A 25,281-nucleotide genomic window follows, 5' to 3' on the forward strand; every position below is an offset into this window, starting at 1 on the left:
CGTGTGTTACACAGGAGAGTGTTTATGCATGGTCCATTTGTCGCTACTTTGTCTGAATGTCGGATTGTGTACTTTCCTTCTAGGATTGAAGTGGATGATAGAACTGAAGCCTACTTAAGAGTCTTACAGCAAAAGGTCACAGCAGACACCCAGATAGTAAGTAACTAATTGACATACAGGCAGTTTTCGGTGAAAGAGCTTTTTCGAAGGGGGCATTTGTACATTTTGGAACTTGGAGTTCTTTTTTCAAATGTTAATAGGTTCTCAAACTAGGCACAAAATATGTTTTGTAACCATGAAGTAGCTAAGCTAATGCTGGCTTTAGTTGTGTACCTAGGAGCTTGGTTTACACACTGCAAAAGGTGAGGAAGGGGTGGAGAAAAACAAAGCCATCTTCAATTTATTCAGACCCAAAGGCTTTACTTAGTCTAGAAAATTTGTAAAATACAGAAAAGCACAGAAGTAAAAATCAGCTGTTGTTTGGCACACATAGACGTATGATTGTGTAATTACATGGAAGCTCCCCAGACAGCCTAGTGCCAGGTATGGCAAGAGCAGGGTTGCAGAGAGCAGGGAGCCCTGAGTGACACTCAGCAGCTTGTCAGCTTCCGCGTGCATCCACGTCACCCCGAGGGGTCGGGATAGGGATGCAACCACTCTCCTAAGCTCTTTCCCCTTTTATCTGCAAACGTGTTGTTATGTGTGCTTGACCCACCCATCCAGGTGAGTGAGTGATGACTCGGGAGGGGAGGACTGAGTCCCGAAGAGCCCATATGCCTGTTTGCCAGAGTCTCGCTGCCTAGCGTGGGTGTGTGGGAGGTACAGAGGGTTAGGAATTGGAGACGGGGACATTAGATGATGGCAGCCACTTAATGACAGGTGGTTTTCATCAGTGATCTGAAATTGTGGGGACGTGCAGCAAGTGTGTGTTGTGGTTTCATTTTTGTTGTAATCTGTAGCACAGTTAGTTATTAAAAGGATAAACTCTGAAATCAAACCCCTGGGTTCACATCCCAGCTCAGCCATTTGCCTGATCTTCATCAAGTGCTTCTGGCTTTATTTTCTTTTCTGAACAAATTTAGGTGGTAGTAATAATAGTAGTGAACCCTCATAGCACTTCTGAAGTTTAATGGCGTTGTCATGCCCGGCCCCTCCCTAGTAGCCCAGGACATGTTAATCACTGTTGCTGCTGCTGCTGCCGCCGCCAATCAGCTCCTCAAACTCAGCGAGTCTGAGTTAACTCTTCATTTTCCTAATCCCATCAGTGTTTTGAATTATTCAAGGGAAAATCATCCCCCTTTTCTCAAGCTAGTTTTTTAGGCTATCAGGTATGTCTTGACTCACTGTCCAGCTTTCTATAAATTGTTGGTTAGAAACTGTCCGTCACTTTTGCACACTGCTCTCTAGTGCAAGGCCATCTGCCTCGTTCCTGTCGCGTCCCCAGCACTGAGAACGGGGACTTCTGTATTGCAGGCACCAGCATGTTGTACGACTACAGCCTGGCCTTGTTCACCATGGTAGTGCTTTAGGCGTGGTCAGGCTGTCATCCTGCTCATCCTCTCTCTCATGCACATGCCCCCGCACACACTTCTGACACACTTTTCTCAAACTTGCCTTTGTGTTTTCCAGCAAAGTTTTCAACTTGAAAGCTAAGTTATATTTCTTCTCTAACACTCCTCCCACCCCTGAAATTCTATCAACATTGATATGGTTATTGTTTTTAGTTTGCATCTAGAGTGTAGCCTTTATAAACATGAGATGCAGTGCCATAGTTGTCTTTTTAAGTCCACACACCCAGCCTAATGTAGCAAAATAGAGTCAGACTCGGCGTCGGGGAACTCCGGAGTTGTCCAAGTCTTAATCACATTTGGTGTAGAATCTCCTTTGCATTCAGTCTTTGTCCAAGAACTTGGAATTGTGGCCTCAAGACTTCCTGGTCCATAGTGGAAGAAAGAGAGTAGGGCTTAGACATTTACTTTGCAGAAGTGAAAGCACAGCTGAGCCAAAGACCATGACCCCTGAAGAGCTTTCTTTGCACTCTACACCCCCATGCCCTGTTCCCATAACCATTCCCTGCCCTGCTCTTGCTGCCATGAGCCCCTGGGTGTTGGGGAGGGTGTCTTACAAGTAGTCCTTTTATTCAGGTTCTCTCAACTTGTCCAGTTTGAATATTCCATCTATTTTGCTGGGGCCCTGCCTGATAAAATCTCCAAGACAAGTACTTCAGCTCTCCTTATTTTTAGCAGAGTTGGTTGGTTATTGTTAGAAAACTGACATACAAAGGTCATAGTAGCCTGGGACTGCAGTGGGTGTCACCTAGAAGTTCAGTGAATTCCTATTGCTTTTTATACCTGTAGCATAAAATTGCCACAGATCTGCTGAGGGAACATGGAACTTGCAAAAGATACAATGACAATATAAGATTAAGATGTAAGTGGTAAGGAAAATTATGATAGGTTCTACTATTATGTGATTATGATTATAAAGTAGGAAGGGAAAAATGACATGCATGTGAACAATAATTAGTTCAGCAATTTCACTGATTATTAGGCATTTATATCCTTGGCTATTTTAAAAACAAGTTGAAAGTATATTTCTAGTTCACAGGAAACATTCTGAAGACAGCAGCACGTTGTGGGGTATCGAGTGCTAGGATGAGTTTCTTCTGCCCCGTTGAGTTTTCATACAGCCACATTGCAATGAGTTGGCAAAGACAGATTTAGTGATAAACGATACATCTGTGTTGCTGTAAGCCTAAGAAATGAATTGGCTTCCTCTAATGTGTTCATTATTTTAGCCCTTCATGTCACACTTTAGATCCCACAGGCAGATAGCTATTATGTTATCTGGGTAATGGAAACACCCAAGGTGGGAAAATTATTTTGCTGGGCACTATAAAAAGGGAAGAGAAGAATCTGGGAATATAAATTGGAGAACATGGCAATGAGTTAAAACCTGGATTCAGGCCAGGCGCGGTGGCTCATGCCTGTAATCCCAGCACTTTGGGAGGCTGAGGCAGGCGGATCATGAGTCAGGAGATTGAGAACATCTTGGCCAACACGGTGAAACCCCATCTCTACTAAAAATACAAAAATTAGCCAGGCATGGTGGCACGCACCTGTAGTTCCCGCTACTCTGGGGGCTGAGGCAGGAGAATCAGTTGAACCTGGGAGGCAGAGGTTGCAGTGAGCCGAGATTGTGCCACTGCATTCCAGCCTGGGCAACAAAAGCAAAACTCCATCTCAAAAACAAAACAAAACAAACCAAACTCCAGAAAGTTAAACTTGGATGCCCAGAATTGGGGCAGGGGTACATTTAGATCAAGCGCTCTGTTTTGTCCCCAAAATTGTCCATGGACCTCTTGTGGAAGTTCATAGTTTGATCAGATTCTCAATCCAGAGCTTTAAAGCTTACAAGTTACGATTGTAGGTGAATCGTGAGTAAATTAAGACTGTGGAAAATCTTTAATCTGTCTACCTGTCGCTTGTCACTACATTTTTCTGTGCTGGTTACATAGAGCATATTTAAGTTCTCAAGTTTAAACAGTATTCAGTTTTGACTTGTAGTTTGCTTAACATGATTTATTTCATTCGCGCGCACTTATCATTTAGTTGAACATGATGAGCAGTATTTGTTAATGTCCTACTGATTAGCTGTGTGGCTGAAGTGAATAGTAAAATAAATGATCATGTTCTTGACGTTGATACTTCACGGATGAGTTTAGTTTCCTGTCCTCTCCCTTACTCTTAATCATCTGTCTCCTAATTCTTTGTAACGAGGGCACTTTGTTTTCAGGTTGTCTGTCTGTTATCAAGTAATCGGAAGGACAAATATGATGCTATTAAAAAATACCTGTGTACAGATTGCCCTACCCCAAGTCAGTGCGTGGTGGCACGAACCTTAGGCAAACAGCAAACTGTCATGGCCATTGCTACAAAGATTGCCCTGCAGATGAACTGCAAGATGGGAGGAGAGCTCTGGAGGGTGGACATCCCTGTGAGTTTTATTTAATTGGTAGATGCCGTTTTAAAATGGGTATTTAAGAACATGGGTTTACTTTTTAAATGTTGCTGCTACTTCATTGTATCTAAAATTAGCATATTTGTATTGAAGCTGAAGCTCGTGATGATCGTTGGCATCGATTGTTACCACGACACGACAGCTGGGCGGAGGTCAATCGCGGGATTTGTTGCCAGCATCAATGAAGGGATGACCCGGTGAGTGAGACTGGGCTGCTGCGGGTGGCAGTGAGGACATAGAGCAGGGGTCTGGAGGTTCAGGAGTAGTGTTCGTTCTGCGTTGTTATCCTTCCACTTTCTCAATTATATACAGCAACGAATTTAGGAAAGAAAAATAATGACCTACCCTAGCTCTTGAATGACTTTCATCCTGTATTCGTCAAACTGCATTTCAGATTTTTTTTTTAATCATATGTATTGTCAAGAACATCTTGTTAAATGTGACTCTCTCTAAAAATGTATTTGTTTAATAATATTTATGGGCCACTGAAATGTAGTTTCACATTTTCATGTAGAAAAACCACTTCAGTATACCCAGTCACTTGTATTTCAACATAATAGCATTATTTTTCTGTGCTTTTCTTGGAACTAAGGGAATTGCCAAGAATAGTAATATATGAAAACTGAAGGCATATTAGTTGTTGACATTAGTAATGGATATGTTTCAAGGTCTTTTATCATTTTTTACTTTTAGTTTCAGGGGTGCATGTGCAGGTTTGTTACATAGGGTAAACTCGTGTCATGGGGTTTGTAGTTCAGATTATTTCATCACTCAGGTACTAAGCCTAGTACCCAGTAGTTATTTTTTTCTGCTCCTCTCCCTCCTCCCACGTTCCACCCTCAAGTAGGCCCTGGTGTCTGTTGTTGTCCTCTTTGTGTCCATGAGTTCTCATCATTTAGCTGCCACTTATAAGTGAAAACAGGTGGTATTTGGTTTTCTGTTCCTGCATTAGTTTGCTAGAGGTAACGGATGGAGCTGAAGGTCTTTTATCTTTTAGAAGAGTGAAACTTACAATGAATAGTTTCTCAAGAGCACAGCCATGAGTGTGCTTCTGTGTGTATTTAGGTGTAATAAACCTGGGCAGCGCCTCTGGGTATTATAGCTAAATTCTATTTTCTCCCCAGCAGCTGGAATCATGGTATTGATTTGTAATGAAAACAGACACAGTTTGTGATGCTGATACGGGATCTCTTGTATCCTGCTTCTGTGTAAGGTTTTATAAAGTATTTGGAGATGTTAACAGATGTCTTTAAGGCAGTTACAAAGATGACAGATTGCTAAGAGTGAAATAAATATAGAATAATTCAGAAAGGAAAAATTGATAGACAATTGCATTCTTATTCTAGTTGTGTTTTTCTCTGAATAGCTGGTTCTCACGCTGCATATTTCAGGATAGAGGACAGGAGCTGGTAGATGGGCTCAAAGTCTGCCTGCAAGGTTAGTCTCCTGTGGGGTTGCCGTTCTGCTCTCTAAACTGGGGTCTTCCAGAAATTACCCTGAACTGTGTTACTGATGTGCCCAGAATTTGGGAAGAACAGACTAGTTGTGTTGTAGGCATGAATTGATGTAAAACTTCTCTGGCCTGTTTCAGCGGCTCTGAGGGCTTGGAATAGCTGCAATGAGTACATGCCCAGCCGGATCATCGTGTACCGCGATGGCGTAGGAGACGGCCAGCTCAAAACACTGGTGAACTACGAAGTGCCGCAGTTTTTGGATTGTCTAAAATCCATTGGTAGAGGTTACAAGTAAGCATGCAAATTGTAAAGCATTTTCTTTTTATAAAACTGCACCTTTGTACCTTTGAAATTAGCATCACAAGATGAAAGGATAAGGGAGAACCTAACTTGAGGTAATGGGAAGGGCAGAGGGAAGTTTCTATTGGAAATTTTTCACAAGAAGGCTGAATTGAGGGGTAGTATAGGGGTCATCCCTTCACAGAATAGGACAGTGAGACACCATTACCAATCATCGATCAGCCTGCTTTCTTACCTAAGGCCTTGGAGTGCAAGTATCTGATAATTCTGTACATCCAAAGGTGTCCACAGGATTCATTATTGAAATAAGTGTTCCTGACAGTCTTAGCTTACTGAATACTTGTTTCATTTCCTCGTGGACTTGACTAGTGTTTGATCAGTAAGGTGATTGGGAGCATCTAGTCTCATGGGGCAGGGGTAGTTCTACTTTGTCCCTTTTTTTTTTTTTTTTTGAGATGGAGTCTCGCTGTGTTGCCCAGGCTGGAGTGCAGTGGCACAATCTCGGCTCACTGCAACCTCCGCCTCCCAGGTTCAAGCGACTCTCCTGCCCCAGCCTCCTGAGTAGCTGGGGTTAACAGGCGTGCACCACCACACCCGGCTAATTTATGTATTTTTAGTAGAGATGGGGTTTCACCATGTTTGCCAAGCTGGTCTTGAATTCCCATCCTCAGGTGATCCACCCATCTTGGCCTCCTAAAGTGCTGGGATGACAGGCATGAGCCACAACCCCCAGCCTCTACTTTGTCCTTTTAAGCAATGTGGACAGCCGAAGATGGTATCCAGATGCTGCACTTGTTTTCCTTTGAAACCCATATTGGTTTTTGTCTTCCTCTGCTCTCCTACAGACATTTCCATCAGTGCCATTGTGAGTCAATAAAACATGTACCATCGCAAGAGAGATGTTCTAATCAGTTACGTTAACTAGTCCTCTTTCTCTTTATCAGATCTGTGAGTGATTTGAAATCAGGGACTGTTGTATTAAGGGCTAAGTGCATAATACATTACAGATTTAAAGATTGAACTTTTCAGGATATTTGGGAGATCTTGGATCCTGTTTTGTGTGCTTGCACATACATATTACACACCCATTATTCTTGTATTTTAGCATTTTGTATCATTATAGAAAGGAGGGATTCTGAAAGCCACTGGCCACATCTGGGGCTTGATTTTACCTAGTGTGTAGGAAAAGGACAAGCACCAAGAGCTCATTCCTTATTTCTACTAAGGGGCTTCCGAGTCATCTTTGGCCAATGCTAAAAGGCCCCACACAATAAGTGTTTATCCCAGACATTTCTTAAAATGAGATGTGATGCCATGAAGGTCTCAGAGAAAGTCAGGAGTGTTTTTATCTTTTTTGAAATAGTTGTGTTTCAGATTAAAAGACCACGCATTTGTTTAATATTTTGGAAATGAAAGTTAATGTTCTTTCCTATTCCCTTAAGACCCTTAATGCTTATATTTTGTCAAATAATGATACTTTTTTGTTTTCAGGCTTTAGAAGCCTTATTGTATGCTGTTCTCTGACTTGGCCTTTCTGTCTGTGCAGGGAGGTGTGGTGTGGTGCGTGCGGCAGGCAGTAAAGGAGGCTCTGACTTGGACTGCTTCTTTCCTACTCTTTTTTTCCTGTGATTTACTACTTGAGCACACAGTGTTTTCTAGTCTTCATTGTCGTTTCCTCATACCTGAAGTGAAGGAAATTGTCAAGAAATGATGAATAGAGGTCATAGTGCAAGTTCATCACATTCCCTTGAGCTGAATTGTAGGGCTACTAGGAGTACACACTCTTGGCCTTGCTGGGTCATCTCTGTTTCTTAGGGTCCTTTGGGTTTGATTCCCAGAAGGACTGGCAGAAATCGCTCTTGAAAAGGAGGTTGCCACCCTAGTGAATGAGTACCTGTGGACAGTCGTCCTGAGCGTGCAGAGTGGAGCCTGGTGCAGCTGGTGGGTGCGCCTGCACGGCTCCATCAGCGAATGGGAACACAGTGTTGCAGGGAAGGAGAACCTAACTCGACTGCTTGGGCTGACACTTAGCGCACTGTTGCGTGAAGTAGACTACACACTGTGAACTGTGGCAGTAGAGATCAGTGGTAAAAAGCAATATTCTTAAAATCAGAATTCAGTTAATCCCAGCTTTACCTTCATTTGTAGAAGAAGGGAACAGTTAACTGAGGCGTTGCAAGAAGTAAATGAAAATATATGTAATGCACTTCACACAGTATCCAGTAAGTATTCAATACATGGTAGATAGTTGTAGGAAAAACCTTCAAGTTGTACGTAAAGGTAAAATATCTGAGAATTATTCTTCACTTTTAAAAAATGCAAAGTTTGGACTTAAATGTTTGTATAATAGTCATCATTAGAACCACAATGTTTGCTTTCAAATTGAAATGTTGCTTTTAAGCTTTTATAGCGACGTATCACAGGGCAGCTGATTTAGAGTGTTTGATACAAGAACAAATCAGAAAGTCATGCCAGCATATTTGTGACCTGTTTTTGTTACTGTATTTGCAAAATTGTTTCTCGTGATGTTATAGGATTAACATTATCCACCTATGTCCTTCCATTCCCAAGACTGATACTTGTTTTAGATGCTATCATGAAGTCCTAGATTGTCATCACTTTCTAACAAGGCCCTATGCTGAACTTAATCTCTGTAAGTGGCAGAGGCATTTGAAACAGAGGGCTGCACATGTTTTCAACACGTTCATTGTGGCTTTGTTATATTCAGAGCTATTAGAGTGGGCAGTCGCTGGGCAGCAGTAGTCTACGTAGGCAGATAGGGACATTTCTGAAGATGTCCTCTGCTTACTCAAGTACTCTCACTGAGTTTCTTGCCCTATTTAATTTTCAGTGAAAAACATCAGCAAAATTGCCAAGTCAAACATTACTAGGTCCATACTGTATAAAACCCTCTGCTTCCCAGTGTTGGAAATCAAGTGTATCTGTCCTCTTAAGGAACTAATGTTGTAGTTGGAGATGGAGGTGCTAATAATCATGTTTATCTAGTGCTTACTACCTGGCAGTGCTGTTCTAATTGCTACCTGTTCTAATTCATGGATTAACTACATGGATTATGTGTGTACAAGTGTGGCTGCTTCAGAAGGATTTGAAGTGAGCCTGGAGGAGGGGGTGGAAAGGGTTGTGAAAGGTACTCAAGCAGGCCACACAGTGCAAGTGCAGGGCTGCTCTCAGCAGGGTCAGAGGGAGGGCAGAAGGGCCAGGGATCTGCTGGGATGGACAGCTGATAGTGCACGGGTGTGTCCAGGCCAAGAAGCCTGATGAACCTTGACATAGGAGAGCCGCCTGAAGAATTCAGGTGGGGATGGATGGCTTAAAAGGGCAGCCTCTAGTACGGGTGTATCTGACATGTGGTAGGCCAAGGATTGTGGGGCTGTCCTAGGGTCTGCACAAAATGTCATTTGAGACTCCAGTGAAACACTAATATGAAAATGAAGTTACTCCTCCTGAAAAAGGTATATGAATATGTAGTATGTGTGTATGAGAGTGTGTGTGTGTGTGTATCCCGATATATTGTGAAACAGTAATTTTGAAAAGCACTACTTAAATCCACTTACCTATCAAAGATTTTAGAGTTAATATTATATTTTCTACACAGTAGAAAATGCCCACTGAAGACTGTTATAAATTGTGAATTTTGAAGGCCTGCTGGATTTAACATTTTGGTGTGATAGATATGTAATGTGTTTGGTCTGTGGATAAACCATCTACATGACCACGTGTCACAGGACATAAGTGCCATTTGGTTTCCCTCTCACCGTTTATCCTTGGTCTTTACTCCTTTCAAGAGTAAGATCCTGATCCTTCTCCGCAACCTGGACAGATGATACGCCCCAGGAGGGACGTGTTCCTTTTTAAATGGAGCATATGAACACCTGAATGAATGAGCGCCCTGAAAATATGACTGGCTAAATGTAGTTACATTCATCATCATTTTTAAGCCCTAGACTAACGGTAATTGTGGTGAAGAAAAGAGTGAACGCCAGATTTTTTGCTCAGTCTGGAGGAAGACTTCAGAATCCACTTCCTGGAACAGTTATTGATGTAGAGGTTACCAGACCAGAATGGTAAGTTCCGTGTGTTGAGCTGAAGGTTGTTTTCTCCTTGGTGGTGGTTTCTTTAGCACAGCCCCTGTGCTTTACCAATTTTAATACATTTTACTTCTGTTCTTATATTTTTTATAGACATTAATTTTTTCAACTACTTTGATCAAACATAATTAATAAAGCCCATGGTTTCCTAGCGTCCGAAGAGAGGTTTCCAAGTACAGTTTTTCATTGGGGGGAAGAGGATTGTTTTCTGTGGTATTAACTACACATATGGAGATTAAGAATTGCTTCTGTAGATTGCTTTTATATTGTTACATACATAACCTATCCACAGATTGTTTTCTAGTAAAAAATGTTTAGATTTGTAATACACTTAGTTGTCTAAAGGTCAAGAAGTTTTATCTGAGACAGAGGTGCTTATGAGAAAAGTGGCTTCTGAGCCGAGCTGCACTCACCGACCGCAAGAAAAGCAGAATGCCAGCTGGAGCTTACAGCGGGCACTGGCAGGCACAGGTAAATGGCCTTAGTAGCACAGGAGGATTCAGTGAGAAAGTCAGGAAACTTGGCTCCTTTTTTGGGGACAGAGCCGCTGTGTTCCCCAGGCTGGAGTGCAGTAGCACAATCTCGGCTCACCGTAACCTCCGCCTCCTGGGTTCAAGGAATTCTCATGCCCTAGCCTCCTGAATAGCTGGGATTACAGGCATGCACCACCATGCCAAGCTAATTTTTGTGTTTTTAGTAGAGACGAGGTTTCACCATGATGGCCAGGCTGGTCTCAAACTCCTGGCCTCAAGTGATCCGCTCACCTCAGCCTCCTAAAGTGCTGGGATTACAGGCATGAGCCACCACGCCCAGCCGAGACTTGTTCCATTTTTAGTGAGTTCCTCAAAAACCCTTTTGTGTGAGGTGTGGTTAATGCAGTGAGCATGTTCCTGATGGCAACCCATCAGTCATTCTAAGTTAACACTCTCCTCAGGACAGCGGATCGTTGGGAGGACTTCTGTTTTTATATGTAGGTGCTTTGGAACCTTTGTGAAGAAGGCGACTTTAAGATGATAAAGTCTCGGCCTGTGTGCAAAGTTGACATGTGGAACACTTTTCCTGTGTGAATCTTGGGTAAATGAGGCAATACTAGAGTGACTTTAGGTAGAAAATGATAATAGCATACAGAGTTTAGTCTTATCTAGTCTGCTCTGTTATCTAACAGTGGAGAGAAATTTTTATTTTGAAATACATTATCTTGCATTTCTGTCTTTTTCTCAGACAGATGTTATGGCATTGGCTCAGAAGGATTCTAACCTATTGGGGAAAAATTGGCTAGAAAGACAAAAGAAGGCTAAGATGTTAACATAGCAAATTCATTTCTGCAGGATTCTCTTTCACCATATTCAAAATGACCCCCGATGCTTCCCAACATTGCTAGTACTCCGAATGCCAAAGCCAGATGTGACATTGGCCTGAAGACAGTAACTTAAACAAATTGGATAAAATCCCAGTTGAATTATGAAGTATAAAAAAGTCATGAGTTTTCACTAGTTATTATTAAAATGTAGCAACTGCTGATGCTATCCAGACACCTGGAGAAGCCCACTCTTTTTCTTTTTTTTTTTTTTTTTTGTTTTAAGTTCCGAGACACACGTGCAGGATGTGCAGGTTTGTTACATAGTGCCATGGTGGTTTACTGCACTTATCAACCCATCACCTAGGTATTAAGCCTCACATGCATTAGCTCATGCATTAGCTATTTATCCTGATGCTGTTCCTCCCCCTTACCCCCCAGCAGGCCCCAGTGTGTGTCATTCCCCTCCATGCTCATGTGTTCTCATTGTTCAACTTCTGTTTATAAGTGAGAACATGCGGTGTTAGGTTTTCTGTTCCTGTGTTAGTTTGCTGAGGATAACGGCTTCCAGCTTCATCCATGTCCCTGCAAAGAGCATGATCTTGTTCCTTTATATGGCTGCATAGTATTCCATGGTGTATATATACCACATTTTCTTTATCCAGTCTCTCATCAGTGGGCAGTTGAGTTGATTCCATGTCTTTGCTATTGTGAATAGTGCTACATGAACATACATGTGCATGTATCTTTATAATAGAATTATTTATATTTCTTTGGGTATATACCCAGTCATGGGATTGCTGGGTCAAATGGTATTTCTAGTTCTAGATCTTTGAGGAATTGCCACACTGTCTTCCACAATGGTTGAACTAATTTACATTCCCACCAACAGTGTAAAAGTGTTCCTATTTCTCCTCAGCCTTGCCATCTGTTGTTTCTTGACTTTTTAATAACAGCTATTCTGACTGGTGTGAGATGGTATCTCATTGTGGTTTTGATTTGCATTTCTCTAATGATCAGTGATGTTGAGCTTTTTTGTGTATGTTTCTTGGGCACATAAATTTCTTCTTTTGAGAAGTGTCTGTTCTTGCCCTTTGCCCACTTTTTAATGTTTTTTTTTTTTTTTTCTTGTAAGTTTGCTTAAGTTACTTGTAGATTCTGGATATTAGACTTTTGTCAGATGGGTAGATTGCAAAAATTTTCTCCCATTCTGCCGGTTGTCTGTTCACTCTGATGATAGTTTCTCTTGCTGTGCAGAAACTCTTTAGTTTAATTAGATCCCATTTGTCAATTTTTGCTTTTGTTGCAACTGAGAAGCCTGCTGTTAATGAGCACCAAAGTCATCTGTAATCACCAGCACTGCAAATGGTTTGTGCCTAAGCTGGGAAGCCAGGCTTGAATTCCAGCCCTGGCGTGATTTCTCTGTTCTTTCTGAACAGGTCATTTAACATTTCTTAACTCCTCATTCTTTGAAAAAGTAGCTGCACTGTCTGTTGTAGATCACTTCTGCTTTCCTAATTTTACTAGTTTTGATGGGCATAATAAATCGCAGGGTTAATTTCCTTACATCTTTATTGGGTCAAATTACAATATCTCTGGATCGATATTTTACTGGTACTAAGAAAATGAAAAAAAAAACTAATGTGTATTCCTTCATATTTGTACTACAGGCGGCTCTCTTTATCTGTAGGTCCTGTAACCATGGATTCAACGAACCTCAGATCAAAAATACTTGGAAAAAAGTCTGTACTGAGCATGTGCAGACTTTTTCTTGTCGTTATTCCTTAAACAATACAGTAAAGCAACTATTTACATAGCATTTGCATTGTATTAGGTATTATAATCTAAAGACAATACTTTCAAGTATATGGGAGGTTATAGAAAGACAACATCATTTTATATTAGGGACCTGGGCATCCGAGGATTTTGGTATCCTCAGGAGGTCCTGGAACCAATTCCCAAAGGATGGCTATACTTGGTTTTTGTTCTTCCATTTGGTCCCATACTAGTTTATATTCTTTCATGTTCCCTTCCACTTAAAGATTTGCATTAAATTCCTGGGGATTAAAATGAATTATATTTTTGTTAAATAACAATGGGAACAGCAAGAGGGGAAAAGGTTCCATGGTAAAAGCATGTTCGGGGAGTAGCAGTCCCTGAAGCTCGACCCACTCACTGCCCCCACAGGTTGTGCTTCCAGAGTCTGAAGTCTCAGTCACATGGTTCGGGTGTGGGGGTGGAAAACAGGAACTAGCCAAGTATGCCATAGTTATTAGCGCCCATAACAAATGCTTGGTTCTGCTGGGAGGCATCATGACAGATATTTAAAATCAAAATCATAATCTTTATGATAAACATCTTTCACACATAAGCAGTCCCAAATGGTTCATGAATAACACACGCCTGGACTTCAAGGAAGCACGTTACAGCGTGAGAAGAGATGAGGTTACTGTAGTAACTTACAGTGAAAAGTAGTACAGAGCTTGTCACTGTAAGAAACTGGAATCATCCTGATTTTAGTTTTCATACATCCATGTGTTTTCTGTAATTCCAGGTATGATTTTTTTATCGTGAGCCAGGCTGTGAGAAGTGGTAGTGTTTCTCCCACGCATTACAACGTCATCTACGACAACAGCGGCCTAAAGCCGGACCACATACAGCGCTTGACTTACAAGCTGTGTCACATCTATTACAACTGGCCAGTAAGTGTTTCTACTTGTTGATGTTTAGCGAATAAAGGAGACTCACTTTTCAAAATGAAATAGCTGTGGTTTAAAAGGCTTTTAGGGTTAATACTGAGATTTGCAATTGAAAGAGGCTAAATCTAGAGTAATAGAACCTTTTTTTCCTTCCACTAAAGGGTGTCATTCGTGTTCCTGCTCCTTGCCAGTACGCCCACAAGCTGGCTTTTCTTGTTGGCCAGAGTATTCACAGAGAGCCAAATCTGTCACTGTCAAACCGCCTTTACTACCTCTAACCTGCAGAAGAAGATGCAGCTGCTTTTTCTTTTTGAAATAACTTTGGGATTTTTTTAAGCTTTTATTTACTTTTTTTTTTTAACTGTTATCTTTCTGGATGAAACTTGGGAAGGGAATTAGGAGATCTAGCATTTTATTTCTAGCATTGCTATTCACTGGCTTCCTTATTTTATAGGTAAAAATTAAGATTTTATATTTTATCTTCTTGTTTCTCATAGATATTTTGGAGGATTTTTTTGTTTATTTTGAAGAAATGTGGATAAGATACTTTGTAGTATAAAACAGACTCTCTGAGAGTATTTGAAATGTGTTTGGAGATTTACTTAAAAGTACTTTCAGGAGTGAGCAAATCCTACTTATAAACCTATATTAACTTTATTTTTGAAATACCTATTTTGAATTTAAAGGAGATAAGAGGCATAAAGTAGGATGCTCACTACAATCATAGGTAGGGTTTCATCTCATATCTTAAAGATAAAAGGTACTATTACATAACCTATACACAAGATATAGGAGAAAATATGCTTAATTTTTATTTGGTAGGGGGGCTAGGTTGTATGGGAGTAAAAAAAAGATTGAAAATTTTTAAATTGTCCAAAGAAACATTTTAAGACTCTTTAACAAAAAAGGCCATTAGTAAATCTCTATATTAACATTACTATTTATTTTGTTTTGGAACTCAGACATGATTCTATTTGTTATAAAATAAAATTGATGTGATTGCCACCTTAAATGAATAACTGTAATTCTTGTTTTACTGAAAGTATGTGCGTTTTCTTTTCATTTAATTTTTAAAAGTGCATACAATTCCATTCATAAAAGCTAAATTAGCCTGACCAACATGGTGAAACTCCATCTCTACTAAAAATACAAAATTAGCCAGGCGTGGTGCCAGGAGGCTGAGGCAGGAGAATCACTTGAACCTGAGAGGCGGAGGTTGCAGTGAACGGAGATCACGCCACTGCACTCCAGCCTGGCCAACAGAGTGAGACTCCATCTCAAAAAAAAAAAAAAAAAAATGCTCAATTAGTGTCTCTTATGAACTCTAATGTCAGAGTAAAATTTTTTAAGGAAATGCTGCCACCTCCAATATTTGTGGTATGAGAACGGGTATCCACAGCTTATAAGGAAGCACAGACTAAGAAGTCTGTGGTATTGTGAAGTTGGTAATTGTAGTTTTTTATATCTACATATTTATAGGAATTCTCAGGAACGTTTGCAAAGAGAAGGCTTAAAATTAATGAATTATTGTAAATCCCGGGAACACCTTTAAACATTGCTTACAAATGTGATGAGTGTAAGCTTTAATGACAATATGAAAGTCCCTGGAACTGTAATTTAAACTAATGCAGATCACTCAAGTTATTTGTCTTACCTTTGTGGCACATGGTCTCATTCTGGATTTAGCCTCATTAACATATTATGAATGAAAACCATTTTATTTTCCTTTTAGTTCTTAGAGCTAATAACCGTTGTTAACATTGTTCTGGGCAAGTAGCCCAGGTTCCTTAACCTGTTCGATTTCTAAGCATGAGAAGACAAGAAACACAGAACAGTGTGACCTTCAAAAGGAGGCCACAGACAAACATTTCAATGGTAGAAGTTGCTTAAGGTTGTCCTAGCATTAAGGAATATAAGGAAGTCTAATCATATGACTGGAAAATATTAATTTGAGGTGTTAATTTTTATTTATGGATTTTTGTGGCTAGTCAATTACTTAAGTCATTAAAAGCTCGTTCTTAGCAGGCCTTCAGCTCTGCCTTAAAGTTAAAATTGACTTTAATGTCTTTAGAACCATGAAAAATTGGTAAATGTGATAATTCTGGAAAAGTTGCAGTTGTCCAAAGACCCTCACTATATCAAGAAAGACTTAGTTGAAAGGGACAGAAAACTGGCTGAAGTTATTTTAAGCCAAAAAAGGGGTATTGCTTGGTTTTGTCATCATCCTAGGTAACGCTTCCCCGATTTGCTAATCTGTTGGACATCACCTGGTTTGCTTTGTGATAACACAGACCGGGTTCCACACCATACCTAGGAATCAGGACTCTCAGGGGAGAGGCCAGGTCAACAGTCTATTAAATGAGTCCCAGGTGATTTGCCAGGGACTTTTGGCAAATGCTAGTTGAAAGGGGTCTCCTTAACATCGTCTTGGTTATGCCTCTGCTGTGGTTTTCATCAGCTAGACCTCTTGCATGCGGTGAGAGAGGCTAGGTTGATGTCTGAGCCACACCGAGTACACGGAGCACTGTCAGGGAATTCACTGCTGCACTCACAAAGAACGAAGCACAGACTCCGTGAAATCCCGATTTCTCCTTTCACGTGGGATGTGCGTATCTGAGTGGGACGTCCAAAAGCTTTAGTGTTAAACACACTGACCTCAGGCTCTCCCTTTCCAAAGCTTCGTCTGACCAGTGTACCTGGCGGTTCCTGAAGGAACCCCCGGGATTTGGTGGATGGTTCCCCAAAAGTGCATGCCTGTAGGAAGTCTGTCCACTCTTTTCTGGGTACATTTCCTTCAAAATTCAAAAATGTGACACTGATTGAAGCGTTCTATTTAGCAATTTTACCACATTCCCTAAGTCCTACAGGAGTTTCTCGGAGTAATCTCCTGAACCTGCTGCTTACACACAGTGACGGCTCTGGCTCTCTCCTCAGAGTCAAATAGAAAGTGTTTTCAACAGCAGTTTTGTTCTGATACTATGATATGAGTCTTCAGATATTTTATACATTTCTAAGTAAAAGCTTAAAATTTGTGTAATTGGTATTGTCATTCAGATACAAGATTTCAAAAGCTAGGTTTAGTTTTCTTTACCTTCATTATTACTACCCAATGATTTTAAAAATCCATTGTGTACAATAGAGAAACTGAAATTTTCAAGAGCAGTCAGGAGGGAGTCCCTGCGCTTGGAGTAAGATGACTCTTCTCTCTAGGCCATCATTCAAAGGAGGCTGGCTCCATGGCCTCTACACTCTGAGTTAAGCTGCCCCTTCAAGCACCCTGTGCTGCCAGAAGTCAAGTGGGCACCTAGAACTCTGTGCTGCTGAGCCCAGCGCTCTGCCCTTGTCCATCGCAGCCTTCCCACTCCCATGCCTGGGAACCCCACGACCAATGGCATGCCCCATCCCTGGGCTCTTCCCACAAGCCCAAAGCTCCAGGTGATCCCTCATATTTCAGGCTTATCTGTGAGGAGCTCCTTGCAGTCTCTTTTTTGACACCATCCCCTGCCCCTCAACTTTTCCTGTGTCCTCTGGAGTTCATTCTCAGCAGCCTCTTAGGGGTGGTTTCTTTACATCTCCCTTTAACAAACTCGGCTTTCTCCCGGGACACTCACAGTGCTGCTGTTGTCTCTCCTACACTTCTCGTCTGGCGAGGTCTGGAGGGTGAGGTGTCCCTCTTGCTCCTCATTGATATTTCCAGACACCCCGACCTCCGCAAAAAAGAAACCACTCGGCTTTGAATCTACTTTGATCAGATCATGTCAGCTGCTCCCCCTCCCTTTGTCACTTTGTGCTCCCCGAGCTCAGATTCCTCCTTGCAGATGGTAGCTCCTGGCCTGCTCATATTGTCCTGTGGTGCTTTCGTTCTAATTCTTGGCTAAAACACACCAGTGAAGTCCAACTTTTTGCCTACTTGCCTGTTCCTTTGCAAATAAACACGGCTGGAGAAAAACACGCAACCCTGTGTAACTGTTGTATTTCAATTCATGATCACAATCAGGCATTTAATGCTGTTAATACATGTATGTCTAGCCATTGGCTCCACAGCTCTCTGATGTTTTTCATACCTTATCTCCTTACACCACCACCACCACCTCCATCCTCATTCTCAACTGCTGTCTATTTCACTAAAAACCCAGGCAGAGCTTCACAAGCTCCCACCTGAACCGCGTTTGCTCTGCAGCCTGGTGTTGTGGCGGCACGGTCTGTGCACTCGGCCAGAGCACACCCACCTGCTTGGGCACAAGACATTCATTTTTGGAGGATGTTGTTTTGGAATCTCATCTCTCCTTGTTTCCCTGCTTTAGTATTTTTCTTTTCCTATTCATTCCCACCAGCTTGCAAAACTGGTGTCATTTTTTTTTATGTTAAAAAATAAAAGCCTTTTGGGCCCCATTGCCCCTTAACTACTGTTCCATTTCTGTCTTTCCCTCAAAACTCCTGTGTTGTCTGGACTTCTTTCCTCCCGATCCTCTCTTGAATCCAGTGCCAGCTGCTCAATTCCTGGCTATCCTCCAGCCAGACCTGCTGCACGCCTGGCATGGTGCCCCCTCTCTCCTGGAAACATGCTCTGCCTGGCTCCCAGGATACCATGCTCTCTTGGCTCCCCACACCTGACTGTTCCTTCTCAGTCTCTTGCTGGTTCTTCCTGGTCTCCCTAAGGCCTAAATGTGCCTTCAGACTCTGCCAGGATCCCGTTTCTTTCTGCTCTTCCTCTGCTGGTCATTTCACCCGTGACCATTTGTATGAAGATGCTTCCCAGACCACATCTCCAGGCCCGGCTTCCTCCCTGAGCTCCACACTCCTATCATCAGCTGTCTCCTGGACGTCTCCCTTAGGCTGTCCAACATGATGCTACTCAGACGTCCTGGTCTTGGAACTGCCTGACACTCTTCAATTACTGAGGACACAGAGATTTTGTTTATGTGAATTATATCTGTTGATAATTACCATATTAAAAATTAAAACATCTAAAACTATGCATGCCCATATTCCATTGTCAGGATGATACTGTCAGCACATGTTGTGTAGCCTCTGGAAAACACTGTGTATGCTTGAGGGAGACTTAGAGTGCAAAAGAAAAGTGACCTCTCCGTATCATACAGATAATTTTGATTTTGGCAGAACTCCAAAAGAGTCTGAGATTTCCAGGGGCCTCCAGGCTGCATTTGACAACCTCTGGTTGAACTGGTGTCTCAGTATGCTCAAAGTTAAACTGTGATTTCTTGCAGCCCTGTTCCAGCTCCGTAAATCAGAACTTCATCTTTCCAAATGTTCATTCAGGCCAGAAACCTGGGAGCCATCCTGGAGTCATCTCTTACATCACACCTCAGATTCCTCAGTAAAGTTTATCAGCTTCACTTTCAAAATATGAGTACCTGTCCACTAATCTGTCAGCCTAGCCTTCCTACCCCACGTCTCTGCTCCTGCCTTTGCCCCGACTTTGGTCCATTTTCAGCAAAGTAGTCACAGTGATAAAGTCACACATCTGCTTACAGTCCCACTGTGGATCCCCATCTCAGGAACACAGTCGTTGCCAGGTTCCCATGTTGTGTCGTCCCAGCTGCTCACAGGAGACTCGGTTCTCCTCCTGCCTTAGGGCCTCTGCCTGGTTTCCTCTGCCTGCCGTGCTTGGAGCCCAAGTTCCCATGTGTTCCTTCAGGTCTGGGCTGAAATGGCCCCAGCCCAGGGAAGCCGCCTGTGACCATCCCCCTGTGAGCGTGCAGCCTAGAGACCCTACCCTTCACCTCTCCTCCCCAGCTTCATTGCTATCATTATCTAGCATAGTGCCCAGCTTACCTTTTCTCTTACTCATCTCCCGCTAGATGCTGAGCCCATGAGGGCCAGGATTCTTGAGTGTTTTGTTCACTTTTGTCTTCCCAGTTTAGATGATCCCCAGTATATAGCAGGTTCTCAAATATTTATTGAATGGATAGATGAATAACTAGTGCCGCCCATAATTCAGAAAAATAGTCCCTAGTATTTCCTGGGCATGTTAAAGTTGAAGGGCTCTGCCCCAACAGTGATCCTCGATCCTTGGGTACACATGGCAGTCACCAGAGAGCTTTAGCTTTAGCAACCCCTAATGTCAGTGCGCACGCAGTTCACAGAAGAATCTCAGCTGGAGACCTGGGCATGGATATGTTAGAAATCTCTTCTGGGATGTAAGTTACATCAGGCAGAGAGGTGGGACCATCCAGACAGACAAAAGCAACCCGGCTTTCGAGAAACCTGGATTCTAAATCTCAGCTTCTGGCTGTATCTGAACACCAGATGCTCTGCTGGCATTGGGTGGTTTTCTTCATGGGTGCCTGGAGGAGTAGGTCCAATCCATCCTGGCCATGTCCCCACCCATGTGGCATAAGTGCAATGCCAGGGTGTGATCTGGAGGCAGGAAAGGAGCCCTTTGGTGTGGCCCTGCAGCCTCAGCTGTAGCAGGGCCTGAGCTACCTTAGCACAAGCGGGCACTTTGCCCTTGGTCTGGGGCCTGGGGACTGCATCTGGCCTCGTGATTTGCTCGCTTTCGCCTTCCATCAGAGGCCAACCCTTCCCATTTGGTCCCAGGCCCTGTGAAGTGGAGAGCGGGAGTAGTATATGTACCTTCTTTCTGGACAGAGCAAGAATCTTTAAACACTTTAATGCCATTCTCCCTGACCCAACTTACATGCCATTGCTTTTGATTTAAATCAACTGTATTGAGGTATAGTTTATTTACATAAAGTAAATGAATCCAGTGTAATGAGTTTGGACAAATGTCTATACCCCTGGATCTACTACCACCATCAAGCTTTAGAGAATGCCTATGCCCTCCTCCCACAAAGGTTCCTTCTTGCCCCCTTGCAAGCAGCCCTCCCCACCGGGACCAGATGCAGCAGTGACCTGCCTCTGCCAACTCTGGAATCTCACCTGGAGAACCGTGTAGCATGCACTCTTGTGTCAGGCTTCTTTTGGTCTGCCTGGTGTTTTAAAGCAGAGTCTGTGTATCTGTGTAAGTGGGTTGTTTGCTGGGTGGTATTCGACTACGTGATAAGTTCACCATTTGTTTATTCATCATCAATCAGTGGGTGTTTTGGATGTTTCTAATCTTTGACTAGTATAGTAGACTATCATGAAAAATACTGTTGAGGATTTTGTGTGGGGATGTATGTTTTCATTTTTCTGGTGGATACATAGATGTGGAATTGCTGGATTTATATGGGAAGCATGTCTGCAACTTCATGAAAAGCTAACAAGCTGTGTTCTAAGTATTTATGCCCTTTTCCCTTTTTCTTTACAATGCATGAGATTTCATTGCTCCACATCCTCACCAGTATTTGATGATGCCTTTTTAATTTTAGTCATCTTGTGGGTATGTAATCTTACCTTATTTTGGTTATTATTTGCATTTCCCTGGTGAGTAATGTTGCTGAGCGTCTTTTTGTTTACATGTTGGCCATTCTTACATCTTCTTTTATGAAAAGTCTGTTCAAATCTCTTGCACATTTTAAAAGTATTTTATTGAGTTGTAAAAGTTATTTATGTATTCTGGATACAAATCTTTTGTTGTAGATATGCACTGTGAATATTTCCTTCCAGTTTCTGGCTTGCTGTTTTGCTGTCTTAAGTGTCATTCAAAGAGAAGATGTTTGTACAACTGGATTTGAAAGCCAGTGGTGGGGGAGAACCATCTGGTGAGGACTTAACACTTCCTACTCTTGGATGTGCTTCACGCATGGTTGAAAATGTAATTGTCAAAAAACGCTGCCAAAGTTCTTGATTTATATACTGACTTGAAGTGTTTACTAAACAATATTTGGAATGGTATTTGGAAAAAAGTATCTTCCTTAGCTGTTTAATTTGCTGTAGAGTGAGATAGACTTACTTTAATGTAAGTTTGGCAGTTGACTTCATTTGTACCTGGTACTGGTATCTATAAATAATGCCTTTTTTCTTCATTCTTTTAAAATTTATTTGGCACTTAGCAGACACTCACACATTTGTCAAATAAAAGAATTGTACAAATTTTTTTCTTATTGAAACTCAAACCACATTGAATAAACTAAAGTGCTTCCTTGACAGTTCCTTCAACTCCCTCATCCCAATTCCCATCCAAGCATTGACAGTTCCTTCACCTCCCTCATCCCAATTCCCATCCAAGCATTGACAGTTCCTTCAGCTCCCTGATCCCAAGTCCCATCCAAGCAGTAACCATTGTTTGGTTTGCATATATTCTAGCAACCTCTCCCCCAACCCCCCAACTTTTTTTTACTTTTGTATTTTTACTACTAATTTCAAACTGGAAAAAAAAGACCAGTATCATGAACCTGGTTTCATCCTGCCTAGAAGTAAAGAAGGGGAAATTGCTGAGCCTCTGAAACCAAGAAGGCCACTAAGGTGTCAGGGTGGAGGGGAGAGGCAAAGAACTCTGTGGAATATCCCTTATCCTTTTTGAAAAAATTGAGTAGGTTGAGTAAGGAGAAACTCTAGATGATTTTACATTTAAGGATGACACCGTATTTGTCTGACTGATTTGAAGGCATGTTGTTAGCTGATTTCTTATGTCACATAGCTTTTTTATACTTTTCCAAATTCCAGTTGCCCTGGGTTATCTTCCCCAAAAAGTGGAAGATGATTGAAGGTAGTACTCAAGATGAAAGGGCCTTAAGTAACACAGAATCATGTGTTGAGGAACTTCTTTTCTTTCTATTATGTTACTGTCGATTATGTGCAGGAGAAAGTCTCTCTTGTTGTTGGGGTGTCTGGCACCTCCATTTGCTCATCACTGATTTTAACAAAGCCAAACAAAGTAGGCCCTAGGTAGAACTAAGAAGCAAGTCCAATGAGTCTTCTTTTTTTTTTTTTACTAGACTTTATTTTTTAGAGAAGCTTTAGGTTCACAGTTAAATTGAGTAGAAAATAGAGTTCCTATGTGTTCCCCTCACCCACACAGGCCCAGCCTCCCCCATATCAACATATCCCACCCCCCAGAGTGGTTTTCTTGTTACACTTGATGAACCTACAGTGACATCATGATTGCCCCAAGTCCACAGTTCACATGAGGGTTCACTCCTGTATCTACCATCAAGTTTGAGAGAATGCCTATGCCCTTCCCTTTGTGTATTTTGGATAACAGTCCTTTTATGGACAGTCTGTGGATTTGGACAGATGTATAATGTATGTGTCCACCATCATGGGACAACACAGAGTCCTTTCATGGCCCTAACACTTCCCTGTGCTGTGCCTTTTCATTTGTCCCTCCCTTCTAACCCATCATAACCACTCATGTTTTCACTGTCTCCATAGTTTTGCCTTTTCCAGCTGTCATACATTCAGAATCACACAGTATGTAACTTTCTCAGGTTGGCTTCTCTCTCTCAGTAATATGCATTTAAGATTCCTCCGTGTCTTTGTGGCTCATCTCTTTTTAGCACTGAGTAATATTCCATTATTTGAATGCACCAGTACATGTATCCATTCACTTGCTTGAAGGAGTCATCTTGATTGCTTCCAAGTTTTGGCAAATGTGAATAAAACTGCCATAAACATCTCTGTGCGGGTTCTTGTATGGATATGCCTTTTCAACTCCTTTGGGTAAAAACCAAGCAGTGTGCTTCGTAAAGTAAGAGTATGTTTAGTTTTGTAAGAAACTGCCTGTCTTTTAGAATGGCTTTACCATTTTGCATTCCCATCACTAACAAATGAGAGTTCCTGTTAATTCACATCTTCCCCAGCGTTTGCTATTGTCATTGTTGTGGGTTTGGGCCATTCTGATAGGTGTGTAATGGTGTCACATTGTCATTTTACTTTGCAATGCCCTGAGGACATGTGGTGTGGAGCATCTTTTCCTGTGCACACTTGCCATCTGTGTGTCTTCTGTGCTAAGGTACCTGTTAAGGTTTTTGGGCCCTTTTTTAATCGGGCTGTTGTCTCATTGTTGAGTTGTGAGAGTTCTTTGTATATTTTAGATAACAGTGCTTTATCAGATAGGTCTTTTGCAAATATATTGAATCCCCTTTTTAAAAAACAGGTTAGGTGGCACTTAGTTATGGGAGCAACTGAAGGTAAAATGGAGGTGTTTGAAGTTTGGGTAAAGTTACTGCCTTTGGAGAATTAAAATTTGTTAGCAGGGGCTACCAGGCCCTTCCTGATCTGGATCAACCTATATCTTCAGTGGTCACTTCCCATGTGAACCTTGGGTCCCAACCCTATGAATGCACTTACAGCTCCTAAGATGTGTGTTGTGCCCCCGAGTCTTCTAGCTGCCTCCCAGGTCTGGTAGGCCTGGACCTGTGAACTGCTGAGTTTTCCTCGTTGCTGCCTCTGCAGGCTAAATACTTCAACAAGAATTCCCTGACCCTCTTGCTGACCACCATGCTGCTTAGGGGCCTGGGCCACCGTGGTCTGAGCCTGTGCCCATAGCAGTTTCTGATGTGAGCGCTCCAGAGCCACGTACTGGCCAAATGGATTTGTCGTCACAATAACCCCATTCTCTCCATTTCCAAACTGCCGCATTGACAAGCAAAATAACTTTGTTAGGCTTTTCAGGAATTCTCAGTAAATCATTGATAGAATCAGGTGTCTTCATAATTTCTGTAGTGCTGAGGCTAAGGAGCTTCAATGTCTTCCTCTTCTCTCCCCCTTACCTCATTTCCCCCCACCCCAAGGTTTATACTGTTTAATTGTTTTTATATTGGCCAAAACCTGGGTTGAATTTTTGCTTTAAACTCTACATAGTTTCAGTCAAATAATACTACAGAAAGCCCAAGTTGAGTATGCTTTTATTTTTTAAACCAATTTTAGCAGTACAGTGTTTTGGAAAGCTGAAATAGTAAGAAAGTTTGCACATATTTGGTTGGGTTAAATGTTTGTTTAAATGCATTTTAGGAACTTTATTTCTCAAGTTAGGTGTAAACAAAATTCTCCTTTCCATGATTACTCAACAAGATAGATTGCAAGCTTTAACAGTTCCAGACTGTGCAACTTTTATATATCAAGGCTTTACTGTTGTCCAGTGTAAAAAATTCTTAATTGAATTAACCCATAGTAAGTCTTCCAGTTTTTATTGAATTGGAGATGCATAAATAGATTTGCATTTCTCTTGTACAAATTGAGTTCCACCAGGAGGATATGCCCAGGGTGAGGCTATCTCATGAGGGACAAGTTAATTTGACCAGGGCCTGCAGGCAGTAGCTAGCCTAGAATACAAATTCAGGAGACGTGTTCCCTATGAGAATCAGAGGCAGCTTTACTCCTGAGACAAAGAATCAGGGTCAGTGACTAGGAGTTCTAACAGCAAACCAGAGCCCCCACTTGGATTTCCTAGGGATCAAATAGCTGTATCTTTGTGGTAGAACCTGAAGTGCTATGATCTGCCTACAGGAAAGCCAGGGTAAAATGTCTCTGACTTCCCTCTAATATAATGATGG

General features: G+C 41.9%; 1 protein-coding gene across 6 annotated transcripts in view; it reads left to right on the forward strand.

Annotated features, from left to right (window-relative positions):
* The window catches only part of PIWIL1 (piwi like RNA-mediated gene silencing 1), a 35,009-nt gene extending 19,832 nt beyond the window's left edge, over positions 1 to 15,177 (forward strand). For 2 of the 6 annotated variants that reach the window (XM_054443045.1, XM_054443046.1), the window contains exons 14-21: positions 84 to 156; positions 3,796 to 3,996; positions 4,114 to 4,217; positions 5,387 to 5,457; positions 5,612 to 5,765; positions 9,734 to 9,859; positions 13,735 to 13,882; positions 14,041 to 14,893. In XM_054443045.1, coding sequence (XP_054299020.1) covers positions 84 to 156; positions 3,796 to 3,996; positions 4,114 to 4,217; positions 5,387 to 5,457; positions 5,612 to 5,765; positions 9,734 to 9,859; positions 13,735 to 13,882; positions 14,041 to 14,157 — 994 coding nt within the window. In that variant the 3' untranslated portion in view covers positions 14,158 to 14,893. Of the gene's footprint in view, positions 1 to 83; positions 157 to 3,795; positions 3,997 to 4,113; positions 4,218 to 5,386; positions 5,458 to 5,611; positions 5,766 to 6,445; positions 6,667 to 9,733; positions 9,860 to 13,734; positions 13,883 to 14,040 lie in introns of those variants that run through there. The other 4 variants (XM_054443047.1, XM_054443044.1, XM_054443048.1 and 1 more) reach the window with 4 other exon arrangements.
* The last annotated feature ends 10,104 nt before the right edge of the window (positions 15,178 to 25,281 follow it).

This window comes from Pongo pygmaeus, chromosome 10 (genome assembly GCF_028885625.2).
Source record: "Pongo pygmaeus isolate AG05252 chromosome 10, NHGRI_mPonPyg2-v2.0_pri, whole genome shotgun sequence".
NCBI lineage: Eukaryota > Metazoa > Chordata > Mammalia > Primates > Hominidae > Pongo > Pongo pygmaeus.